This window comes from Pezoporus wallicus, unplaced genomic scaffold (assembly GCF_028554395.1).
Source record: "Pezoporus wallicus isolate ANWC-B61680 ecotype Strahan unplaced genomic scaffold, APGP_CSIRO_Pwel_v1 contig_6428, whole genome shotgun sequence".
NCBI lineage: Eukaryota > Metazoa > Chordata > Aves > Psittaciformes > Psittacidae > Pezoporus > Pezoporus wallicus.
Genome location: NW_026639269.1, coordinates 3011319 through 3024663, shown reverse-complemented (window position 1 = coordinate 3024663; position 13345 = coordinate 3011319). Strand labels below are relative to the sequence as shown.

Genomic DNA, 13345 nt, shown 5'->3' with positions numbered 1-13345 from the left:
TGCAAAATGTAGGGCTGACAAATCTGCACTTTTATTATAAAGTCACAAGAACTGTTGCAAAATGCCATGGGGCTCTGCAGATCCCACAGATCCATCCGGGGACTCCCATGTGCATCTAGTACTTGTGGTACTGTGTTCCGAAGGAGCCTGAATGTGACAGCAGAACAGGGATGAAATAGTAATACTAGTTTCTTGTGAGTTTAAAGGTCAAAGAATTCATTATATATGTTGAGAGGCAAGACCTGGCCAGGTGTTAGCTAGAGAGGAATGATTTTTGCAAGCTTTTTCTCAAGTGTAGAGAAGTGTAGGGTCTCTTGGGAAGCACAAGATACTCCTTTTAAAATAAGTGATCTGCTGTTTTTAGTGAACATGCTTGCTGCACATCAGTTGCCCAAATACTTCTTTTTAGGTGCACATCTGCTGCTCAAAGTATTGGAGGAAATTCCTCATTATATTGTCTTGTACCAGCATACCAACATAGTATGACCTATGTAATTAATCCTCACGGAATTTGTCAGACATCTAAGGAGTACTGCTGGTTTTCTTGTTTTGACAGCTCTATGCCACCTTCTTCATACACAGTATGAATTCATCTCTGAAGCATCTGTGATTTCTAGAAAGATAAGCTGGGGAAGATGGTTGTCTCTGTAATACTTTGGAAACCTCAGAGAATGAGAAACAAACAGAAGGTCAATAAATGTGTGTTGTGAGAGATGGATCAGCAGGATAACAAAATTATCCTTCATCTAATGGAAAATAAAAGTAGACAGATTAGAAATGGTAGTATTTTTTCATCCTACTATTCAGACACCTGCACATTGGGCAACTCCCGTGACTTCGATGTTGAAAAGAGTGTAGGCATTGGCTTGGTGCTGCACAGATAGTTCTGCTGTGCTGGTGCAGTGACTTTTATATGTACACCCCCTTCCTCTGTCCTTTAACCCAATATCCTTCCATGCCTGTGGTCACCAGCCTGTGCTCTTGCTCTGCTCTGGCTTGGGATTCTACTGTCCGAAGGGAGGTAGAGAATGTCACATTGTGGCTGATGGGGCAGGGAGGAGTGGGGAACCCTCTGTAGGGCTTTATTGTAAAGAAAACTTGCCTGCTTTTGTTGGAACGAGTTTGCCACTCAGTTTGACATAGTTCTTTAAATAGCAAAATAAAAAGTCACAGTTGTTTTGGGTTAAAATTAAAGACCCTTGTGTTTTTCATCTTTTAAGTGTTTAGCGTAATCAAATCTCGTATCAGGGATTTTAATTATATCTACATGGTTTCCCTTTTCCTTCATTCCACCACTGATGTAGTAAGAAAACATCTGTTCTGTTTCTTTGCTCAGCTGAACAGTACTTCAGTATACCAGAGAATTTTTCTTTTGGTTCTTTCTTTTTTTAAATGAATTTTTTACAGGATTATAATATTTTTTTTAATCACAGTTTAAGTTAAGATTATATTATTTGCATATATGTGTGAGCATGTAAACCTGTGTATAAGAGTACTGGTATGTAACTTGACTGTGTATATGCAGAGTCTGCATAAACTTTTTTTGGAAAATATCAGTTGTAATTCCTTATGGAACAGTCTTGTAGATGACTTGTTCTGGCTAGTCTTCAGCACAAGCATAAATATGCTCTGATGTTATTCTCAATTAAGGCTATGGTCTTTGTGAAAACAGATTGCAGGGTAATTTCCTGTTTAAAAGTTTAAGTAAGAAAACTTGAATCAAAAAGCATTTATGAAACTACTCACTGGTATGGAGACCGTTATTTATTCAACAAGATGGATCTAGAAATTCCTCCGAAAGTCAGGTAAACAGAGCTATTGTATGAACCTGATGATCTGGGTTGATTCCTACTGCCCTTGTCTTACACGCAGAAATGTTGGCAGTCAGATAAGGGTCCCATAGATCTTGTATTGGAAGTACAGTTCATCTCTGGCAGAGGTAGTGATGTCAGAAGAAATTTCTGATGTTATGTTTTATGCTCTGTAAGTTTAAGAGATTTCTGATCTGGTGCCAGGGAACTGACATTAAATTGTAGCTGGAAAGCTCTCAACTACATTAAATTGTAACTGGAAAACCCTCAACCCCTGCCCTGGATGGAACTTTTTTGCTTCCAAGAAATGAGGTCCTTTGTTTCATGTTTAAAGAGCAGCTGGCTGAAATTGTGAAAGAAAATTCAGATAAAGTTGCATTTGAGCTAATGCTAAGAAACAAGTAGCTGCCCTGTGGACAGAAATCTCCCAGCTTTGCTGAGCCTGTCAGAAAAGCTAGAACTTTCATCTCTCTTGCTTCTCATTACATCTGTTCCTTTCCTCATGGTTGGCGTCACAAAGGCCTGCTGGTTACCAACCCATCTCAACCTGATCTCGTTGAATGAGGTCAGCTGGCAAAAGCTGGCCATCTATTTTGGGGGGTACCACAGGAGGGAATCAGTTGGGTTGGTGACTGCTGGTGGTAGAGTGCTGCTGAGCTGTATGGAGCATTAACCTCTGTCACTAGCACAGCTTGTGGGAAGGGCCGTGTGTGTCCTTGGCTTCACTAGATCAATCTCATGTCATATTTCTTTGGTATGGTGTATCTCAATGAAAGGGGATGTGTGAGCTATTGGGAAAACACAGAAAATACTGGGAAATGTGAGGTGACCAAACATGTTAACTGGTAGATGGTATGCTTTGATTAGCAATAAGTTTAAGGCCAGAAAGTGCATTAACTTCTGGCCTGACTGCAGTGAACATGCATACTGTTGATAGATAATATGTACATTTAGTGTATATTTTCATAATTCATAGGATGGGATCGTTATTTAAGCTGAAATAGGTGGGTATCTGGTATCATTTAAATTGTCAGATACTGATTTTTTTTCATTGCTATATGCATTCATTACCTATAACTTCATGCTATTTTTCTTTTCCTTTTCAGTAAAATGAAATAAGATGTGATGGAAATGTGTGAGTGTAGACATAGATGTGAATTTTGCCTGTTACAATTAATTCGGGTTTGTAAATTTGTCACGAAAGAGAATAAATTTAAAAAGCCATTCTGAGGCATATCTGAGGTTTATCTGTATATTAAAAGATACATGTTAATATGAGTGTGAATTCTCAAGTATATATGAGGATCTTTAATTTTTGTATTTATCTGTGCAGGTTCGAAAACATGTGAATGACTTGTATGAAGACCTAAGAGATGGACATAACTTGATCTCGCTTTTAGAAGTCCTTTCTGGAGACACCTTGGTAAGATTTTTGATCAGAATGCAGTGATTCCAGTTTGTTACGTATACATTTGCTCTGTTAACTCTGCGTATCGACTGCAGGCAGTTTCTTTGGTATTTTCCATAATATGTGACTTGATACCAAAAACACAAGTTGTATTTCTGTTGGTAAAATATTCCACTGTGAATTCTGTGGGGGAATGTTCTCTTCATTTCCTATGGTCAGTGAGACTTCCTTTCTCTGTAGGGTAATGCGCTATTTTTTCTGTTCTTCCTTTTCTTTACAGTTTTCTTTTAACAAGTACTTGATGCTTAATATCCCTTCACATTAAGGGGAGTAACTTACAAATAACAAGGATAAAATGTCCCTGAAATTGTCTAACACACTCCTCAGGTGTCATTTCCTTTCTTTGTGAGCATTACTTCCCTTGCTTGGTATTTGTTCTCTTCATTATGTTCTTCTTTTCATGCTCTTCTTTTCATTTGTGGTCTGTCTTGTGTTTTTTGCTGTCCTGTCTCCTGTTTGTTATATTCATTAGCCAAGAGAGCGAGATTTTTTGAAGACCTTACGGTTGGTGAGTTCAACAGAAGCATGCGCAATTGAACAGCATGAGGATGTGGAGGATGAGGATAAGGGGGTAGGTGCCGACCCCCATAACTGTACTAACGTAGTGTTTGGAGTGTGGTGTCTGCTAATGTGAATTCTTAGTTTGGTGTGCTGCAGTAGTGTGCTGTAGAAAGGACAAAAGAACTCACATTGGTAGACCAGGATACCTATGTTTATGATGGAGGAATGGTAATGACAAATTTATATTCAACCTTTTTGTGAACAGCTAAAACGCAAATGTTCACGATTTCTTTTATTTCATTAAACTGTACAAAACCATGGCACAAATGTGTACTGAACAACATTATCAAGATATGACAAAATAAGATTTTTAATAACAAATAGGGAAATACCATAATTCCGTTAAACCAAGATTATTTTTTTTCACTTGCAAACAGTATTGCCCATATAAAAGTAATTTGCACAAAGGCTTGAAGGCTCTTCTTTGTGAAGTCAGTGGCAGAAAATTGATTTTTCTTTATTCGAAGCACCAGTCTACTCCACCCAAGGTGTATTTGACATTATACTGGATAATATTTTATTATATTTTAATTCAGATATGCAAAAATATTTAGAATTTATCAAGTGAAATACCTATTTTTGTTGATAGTCAAAGTTACATGACAGCACTGTGTAGCAGCTGCTAAGTATATGGATTGTTTGCAGGGTTTGTCGTTCTCGCAACAAATGCTGAATTATCCTTTCACTGTATTCTAACCATCCAGAAGGGAAATACCTACTTATAAAGTGCAAAATGCTGAGTGCATGTTAGTCCAAGTGAGCTGTTTCATGCCTCTGTAGACCTCGTGTTACCAGCATTTGCTAAAGCAACTTGCTGTCATAGGGTCCAAGTGCCTTCTTTACCTCCCTGTGTGTTGTGTTGCAGTTGTGATTTCAGTGGAATTTGTGTGTTTTTTTTCTGGGGCATAACATAACTCAAAATGCTGTATATTAGAAAAAAATATATTTCCCCTCTGAGATGCTATACCTGAATACATAGATTGGGATTTATTATACCCTTTTTGTTGTGGAAAACTAAGTTCCAGGTCTGCAGTCCCTTGTTCCATCCAGGGAGGCTACTTGGTAGCAAGGACTGAAGAACTTTGAATCCTGGGCTATCGGTGTGAAAAACAAGGGGCTAAATAGAAGGTTCTGTAATGGAAATTAAAATCATTTGTGTCTTAGTTTATGCTTCTTATTCAGCTCCATTTCTCATGTTTCTTTTTGGCAAGTATCTGATACTCTACAGGGGGGAAAAAATGGCAGTTGAGGAAGGCATGGGCTTGTCTGTGTGTTTCGTAGTGATTGAGAAAATACTCATATTCATGGCTGATCCCTAGCAATTATAGTCTGCTTCAGTTTATTGCTGTCAAAGTTTGTGAAAAATCTGAAATAAGGAAGAATAATAGAAGGATTTGGATGCGATGACATAAATTTAACTGCTTTCCCATTGCTGATCTGTGACAGCTAAGTAAAGTATGGTTTTTCTGTGTGATTCTTCTTCTTGGTGATTTTACACTAACTGCATGCAGTTTTGCCATGTTTCCATTAACATACCACTCGTGCTTATTTTGCAGTTTCTTCTTGCTGGTTTTGACTTTGCTTTGAAAAGAATGACTTGCTACTTTTTTTTCATGCTCTATGATGTACTACCCAAGTCAAGAGTTTAAACTTACACTCTAGGGCTGTATATATTGTATTATTCTGTTTTGAGGAAGGTATTATCTTTATTAGAGGCTTTAAACAAAAGATGTATCACTAGCATAATGATTATGCAGTCGTACCGCTAATAAGCAACATTAAATCGTAAAGTTGCATACAGAGGTAAAGCTTTTCCATCACAGAGTTTACCAGAGCAAAATGAAGGTTCATGACATTACTTATATTTCGCTTTGCTTAGTACACTGTGAATCTTTTATAATAATAAATGGCAGTTTAGCATCTGTAGGTAGATTTATGTAGGGACTTTTTTAGCCCTCTTAGCCTTAATAGTACTTAAATGTGCCAGGGAAACAGCTATCAGCCTGCATGGATCAAAGTTGCAGTTTGGGACCACTGATCCCTCCTGCCATTCACTGTGCTAAAAATTGTCAACTACAGTTTAAAAAAGTAAATAGTTAAAGCACGTTTTTCCACCAAAGGTGTTGGCTTCATTAAAACTGCAGAGCTTCACATGTGTTACATGGTATCTTTTAAATCAGACTGTTTGTTCTTTTGTCTGACAAGAAAGTCTCACAACTATTGTTTTCCAATTTTAGCCCCGAGAAAAAGGTCGGATGCGTTTTCACAGACTCCAGAACGTCCAAATTGCACTTGACTATTTGAAAAAACGCCAGGTATGGTGGAAAGTTTAATAAATGGTAATGAAAATTTTGTTACCTGTGGCTAATAAATAAATGCCTCCTGCTTGGTCCTTTATGATTGCTGTAATCAGGTGCTGGTGTAGGCTCAGCTTGATCTCATGCTTGGCAAAGGTAACTTTACACCACCCTTCTCTGAGCAATAATATCAACACACTCCCTGTGGTATATGATGCTAAAGAGTAGAAAATTCTGGGTTCAGATCTTTGCGAGTTGCTTGTAGTAAAGTTAACTATATTCCATGCTCCCAGGCAGTAGCTGGTATGTGGTTTTGTTCACAACCGAATTTTGAGTGCAAAATGCAGATTCAAAGCAATTAGAACCTTGTGTGGGAGTTCCTTGTTTTGATTATATTTATTTTGGGAAGACTTTTTCAAGCCTTGATCCTGAATGAAAGAAAAACTGGTGTCCTAGAGAGGCAGCAGAGTCACCTGTGGAAGATTGAGGCTTAATTTCACTTGCATTTGCTTTAAGCCAAACACTTGAAATACACACTGCTGGGTGGTTTTCTGTTTCTGCGAGTGTCTTTCTGCTCTTAAATTTCTTTTAAGCATTTACAGGGTCCTTGCTCTCTCCTTTGCGAACAGCAGTAGTAAAAAATGTCTAAAACATGGAAGGAAAAACTGTGCCTTGCTATCCATCCCACCCAAATGAACCCATGCTGGAAACCTGCTCCCTGATCAGTTGATTTTAATTTATTTTTAAATTTTACTTGCTACTTAAAAGGTCTGAAAATCTATGAGGTGGCAAACCAACAACAGATACTTAATTTGGTTATAAAACCAGATGTCCTTTCATATTTTGAGTAAAGTTGCCTTTTGGGTCAGTGATGGGATATGTGTGCACTGAGAATTCAATCCTGCTTTGCTGGTTTCAAAGTGAACCTTTCATGTTAACCTAAGTGAGCCGTAGAACAAATGCAAAATGAAGTGAAAGGACAGCTACTTGAAATACCAGTCACGGCACCATTTTTATGCAGCGAGACCTCTGGACAGGCTGCACCATGCCTTATTTATGCACAATAGATGGTGTGTATTAAGACGCAGGAGATGTAGGATCAGGTCATCTTCATGTTTATGAATGTGCACGTGTTACTGGGAACTGCAGGTCTCCATCATCTGCCATTGGTTGTGATCCGAGTTTTTTTGTATTGTCTTTAAGCTCACAGTTTTGTGAACATGGCTGTACTCCACTGTACAGAATGCTTGTAGGGCTTTGGTTGTCTTGGCAAGTTGCCACTGGGACTTGCATTTGATAAAGGTTTCATCCTCCTGTTAGGTGTTTCTAAACTGTATTTAGGAAGTAACTTGCTCAGGTTGGCTGTATAACCTCCAAACACAATGCTTTATTGTGATTGTAAGGCAGAGAGATCCTATATGTTGATAATTTTGAAGCCTGACTTGGAAAGACAGAACCCAAAAGGCAAGCCATGTTTGACTGTCAAATAAAACATTTGACAAGTATGTCAAATAAGACAGTTTTTACAGATATGTCAAGATAGTTTTGCCAAACACAAACAGCTTTTATAATGCAGTGGGAGGAGGACATTTGGATTTGATTTTAATTTCTTTTTTTTGAACCATGGAATATTCTGTCTTTCTTCCAAAGAGTGTTTTTGGTTTGGTGGTGTCCTCTCCCTGCCCCCGGTAATAATTAAGATTATGTGTGCAGATCAAAAGCAGGACATGCCTTTGCTTGTTCGGTTGATAGCAGGATATATGTTAAAAAGCATATGCATGTAACTTTGCTGACATAAGCAAAAAATGCCTTTTAGCTGAGTCATCTTTATTTGCTAGGCTATATGGATACATAATAACATGTAGAGAAATTAAACTTAATAAAAGAAGACAAAGAGAATTATTGATCTCAGTCTGGATGTGAGTTTATTGGAGTGACAGTAATCTCAGCCTTTGTTTTAATCCTGTTAACCATTGCATGCTTGTAGTACCATGAATGAGTACAGCAGCAGAAATGGTAATAATTGTAAACCATTGGTTATTTAAATGGGATACTAAATCCTTGGTCTTGTAAAGCCAGACTGTTGTGTTTTAGCAGACCAGTTCTCCTGCGGCTGAATCCCTGCTCTGGTGCTGCAAAGTGTGGGGGGAATAAAGGCAGTGATAGCTTCCCAGGTCAGAGCACTGCCTTGAGACTGATGCACCAGTTACAGATCATCGTATTCTTGTTGTCCTTTCTCCTTCTGTCAAGGACTGAGGTGAAGGGTAGTTGTCACAGGGAGTGAGTGGATCTGCTGGTGTGGTGACAGCTGAGACATTTTCTCAGGTTGGTGGGAGAGAGCAATTTCTGGAAGGCTGCTGGCAGCCAGAGTGCAATTCCTTTCTGCTTTTGAGAATTAAAAAACCCAACAGAGTAGGCTCAGACAGTGACTAATGTACCTTTTATAGTCACACCTGTGTAACGCACTATGTATCTGTGGTATTTATTTCAACTTTCTATGTATTTTCTTTCCACAATGGCAGGTGAAACTGGTTAACATCAGAAATGATGACATAACAGATGGGAATCCCAAATTGACTTTGGGGTTGATATGGACCATAATTTTGCACTTTCAGGTAAGCCTAGTTTTGCTTGACAGTATGTTCTTGGTCAGATTCTTGTGCAGAGTATGATGAATGTGTCAACTTAGACAGGGCTTCATATAGACTGTGCAGAAATATAGATTATGTCTCTTCTGTAACGTGTATTTGAAGGTTTTGATGATATAACTTATTTCATCATGTAAACTGAGTCTGAAGGTGTTGTTTGTTTGCTAAAGTAATGTCTGTGGAGAAAAAGGAAAATCAGTTTCGAATGTCGTTAGGGACAATAGCTGATGTATTCCAGCATTTGGACAAACTGTCTTGTTTTATTCTACAGACTTCTTTTGATGAGTTATTAAGCTACATTAAAAAGTTTTAAAACTTTTTTTTTCATTCCAGATCTGAATTTCTCTGCTGATAGGAGTATTTTAGCAAGTACAACTCAGCCTTTTTAAGCAGTTCATAACACTTCAGCACTTGTTTTTAGACTAGTGATGGTAACGCGGGTCGCACTAGGTGGCACTCTGGTGGTTGTACACTGGTGTTATTGTGTACAGTATAATGCAACCTTACAGTGTGTGGTGTTAAATTGCTCCTCAAAATGAGGCTTTCATAATGGCTGTGGCTGTAGATGATGTAATTCAGATGGCAGATAATTCCCATTTAGTGACTGCAGCATTGTTAGTGATGAACTCCCTGCTGTGGAAGCATTTTAAATGATCAGCAAATTACATGATCATACAGAAGAAAACATGGTTTACTTAGGAATATCCCACACTGGATTTATGACTGGGAAAACTTTTCTTAAAAAAGCCTCCAGAAAGGCAGCTAGAATCTAATTTGCCTTTCTGCAAATCCTAATGAAGAACAGAAAGACATGAATAGGGCCAGCACGGCCCTGGTCTAAACAGGGAGCACAACTTAGCCCAGGCCAGTGCACAGGGTGAAGGAGAAATCACTAACTGCTCACCACTAGTAAGGACCTGAAATTCCCTCACATCTCCCTTGTCATGCCAGTCTTTGCTCTCACATGGAGAAAGAAGGCGAGGCTTAAATATATTTAAACATGACCCACCGAATTAGGCAGTGATTGAATGTTGCTGCGTTTTAAGAAATAAAGATTATTAACAACTTATTAATAGAAGCTATTAGTGGATGTGAAATCTTTACTTGATGTATGCTTTCTTTCTACACCTCATTAATATTTTTTTGTAGGATGAAGTTGTTAGTTTTTCTTTCTAGCTGAAGCAGAGGACATCTGACACAATTTTCGCTGCTTATAAAAAATGATGAAAGTTAGCATTACAACTATAGCGTTACTAGTTGTAGTTGTAAAAGAAGGAAAAACATTTATATAACTGTAACTAATTAGGTGATATGGTGCAACAAGGATTTTCCGCTCTCAGGTAGCCAGCTCCATATGAAATCTTTTGAAGCATTTAAATTGTAGCTGAAGCAAACTTACTTAACTCTGTCCTGACCTCTAGTAACTAAATATCTACGAGTACAGTGCAGATCTACCAGAACAGAACAGAATATTTCAGGTGGAAGGGGCCTACAACAGTCATCTTGTGCAACTGCCTGAGCAATTCAGGACTGACCAAAAGCTAAAGTATGTTGTTAAGTGCATTGTTCAAATGCCTCTTAAACACTGACAGGTTTGGGACATAGACCGCCTCTCTAGGCAGTCTGTTCCAGTCTTTGAGCACCCTCTCAGTAAAGAAATGTTTCCACAAGTAGTGGTTCTTGTACTAAATAATAAGCCTTATCAATAAACATGAAATAACTGAAGAACAGGATTTTTAAAAAAAAATTGTCTTTTTTGCTATTAATGTCTGCAGTACCTGCACTGAATGCAAAAGGGATTTTTAAAGTGATCTAAGAGACACCCTCTGTGCTAATCTGTGCTAGCCTGGCATTTGCTTGTATGCCACTTCTTTTGAAGTATACGGCGACTTGGTCTCATTGACACCTGTATATGGCAAATTTGGATTCAGACTGTTTAATGCACTTCCAAAGACTGTGCATACACTTCACACATTTTTTTTTGCTTCACTTAGATTATGAATGAGGGAAAAATCTGAACAGAGAAAACTAACAGCAGTCTTCACAAAGGGATGAAAAGCTTCATGATAACAACTGTGTTTATGCCTGGAGTAATCCTGTAGATATTGGTAAAGTTATGATGAGATTCAGTTTGAAATTAAGACACCTAAATCCAGATGCTTATGGGGAGCCGTGTTTATATGCACTGTGTTTAAATTGTCCCTATAATCTGATAATCTGAATGATAAAGGTTTAGTCTACAGAGCCAATGTAGCCTAGAGGGTGAGTCAACTAACCAGCTACTAGAGACTCATTCATTTTACTAAACATAAACATCTCTGTTGTTGGAAATTTATGAGACATCCATGTAAGTATGAGAAATATGACATAGGTCATATGGGAAGCCCACTATTATCTGAGAAGACACAGATCAGGCAGGATAAACTGCAATTTAAATGTTGGTAAAGATATTTAGCAACAGATTTGAGGCCTAGCCAATACAGTGGGTGAGGCTGGTGGAGCAAATCACATCACTTGCAGTAGAACCATAGAGCACCTGCTGAATTGTTCAGCTGTCTAGCATAAGTACTTAGTGTGATCTGAGATTACACATCATATCCAGTAGCATATGCAGTGAGAAGGAAGCTTCCTTAGGTCCTGTGGGATATATGCTATCTGCATGTAGATATCTCAGATAGTTTTGAATTCTAGTCAGTTGACTTTCTTCTTGTGTATCTACTTCAGGGTGTGAAACATTGCTGTTGATGCATCGATTTTACTAACTATCTCTCCAGGGTGTTTGATTTAGTGTCATAAAGACAGATGGCGTCTGAGTAACATCTGAGGTGTGCTAGACTATCCAGCACATGCATGTGGAGTTCTTTGATGAGACACCAGATGTATGAGAGACCTATGCTCTTCCAGACCTGCAGCTGGAGGCCAGTTGGCATATAGCTGAATATTTCAAAGAGCTCTAGAAACCCATATATATGAAACTAAATCCTGCCTCCACTGGAAAAGATGGTCTCTTCAAGACCTAGCCAGCATTTAAACATGTAGACACATATGTTAGGGTGTCTTAATCTGAACTATTCTTTAAATTTTCCCAGCATTTGCAGAAGTAGTTAATTTCATAGTGAGTATAAGGAGAAGTTTCCTGGGTGATGCTACTGCCTCTGCTCCATCATTTATGTCTATTCTAATAACAGTGCAACCTTGGAGGTAGTCAAGATGCCAGGTATTTTTTTTGGCTGTTGCTTATGGCTGCTTGCTTCTCTGAATCATAACACTTATCTGAATGATAATATTTCCTCAAAACAGAAAATCCTTCTGAGTACTGGAAGGAATTTAGGAATATTTTAGGGAAAAGACATGATGAACAAAAATGAAAGATGATATACCTTTGAGGATTACGTTTCTCTTGCATCTGAATTATGCCTAGAGATGGTAAAGGCTTTGTGACTTTTTTACCCATGAGTAAATAAATATAAATATTGTTCTGAATTATACCACTGACTTTCGCATTTGCACAAGTCCAGAAATTCTTCTGTGTTCAAAGTAATTACATATAAGACACAGAAAGGTGGAATGGGAAATCCAGTAGTTTGTTGAGTTACTAGAAAATAATCTGTCCTGTGGGTACTGAAAATCTCCGAGACATGTATGTTATTAGGATTTAGGCAGGCTTTCAGTGTGTACATTTCACATGCTTTTAATAACATGCAGCTTTTAAAAATTCATTTTCTTAATGCAATAACTAATGTCAGTTATTTTCCTGGCACCTGTAGAACATGCTAAATCAGATGACAGTATTCTGTATAATTATAGGCTGTATGTATAAATATCCAAATTAATACTTGAATGGACTCGTTCTTCAACACCCAGTATATTTCCACTGATGAAACTGGAGATAAGCAGCTATAAATGAAAGCAGAATAGTAACCACAATTTTAGGAGGATAATTTGTGTGAAAGTTGGTGATTGCTTCTTTTCTACCCACTGCAATCATTCTTTAATTTAACAAGTGTCAAATATTCAGAATAATTTGCAGTTGGTTAAAAAAAAGCATGACAAAACAAAGCAAAAACTGCAACTTTAAATTTTCAGGCCTCCAAAATTAGGCCTTTGTGAACTTAGACCTGCAGAAATGTTTGGAGCTTCTAAGTCATGACTCAGTGACTTTTTCCATTTCAGTTTCATCATCATTTTGCAACTCAGGAACTGCCAGCTTTTCCTTCCACTCTCCCAAGCTCCCTGCTGTCAAGCCTCTTTTCAAGGTGCTGCTTTCTCAGGCTCCAGTCAGTAACGTTTTTGTCTGGATGTTACAGTACAGTTATATCTCTCTGGCCAGATGGGTGCTGTCTCTCAGGCTTCCTTGGGACACATGTAACCTCTTCACATTTCTCCTGTCAACCAGCAAATACTTTTCTTTTTTTTTTTTTTGCTGCTGACTTCCCATAAACTAGTGAACAAAATTCATTCTTTGTCAGTCTGCCCCAAAGCAGTCTATAGACTGTTCATTTGGTTCAGCAGATCAGTAGTTAACCTTTTACCTGTGTTGGGCAAAAAAGTAGGAAGGGT

At 38.1% G+C, this 13345-nt stretch overlaps 1 protein-coding gene across 9 annotated transcripts in view; it reads left to right on the top strand.

Moving 5' to 3' along the window:
• The window catches only part of DST (dystonin), a 296528-nt gene that overhangs the window by 106024 nt on the left and 177159 nt on the right, over positions 1 to 13345 (top strand). For 6 of the 9 annotated variants that reach the window (XM_057414090.1, XM_057414089.1, XM_057414088.1 and 3 more), the window contains 3 exons: positions 3145 to 3234; positions 6078 to 6155; positions 8660 to 8752. In XM_057414090.1, the coding sequence (XP_057270073.1) occupies positions 3145 to 3234; positions 6078 to 6155; positions 8660 to 8752 (261 nt within the window). Of the gene's footprint in view, positions 1 to 3144; positions 3235 to 3751; positions 3851 to 6077; positions 6156 to 8659; positions 8753 to 13345 lie in introns of all 9 variants that reach the window. The other 3 variants (XM_057414085.1, XM_057414087.1, XM_057414086.1) reach the window with 1 other exon arrangement.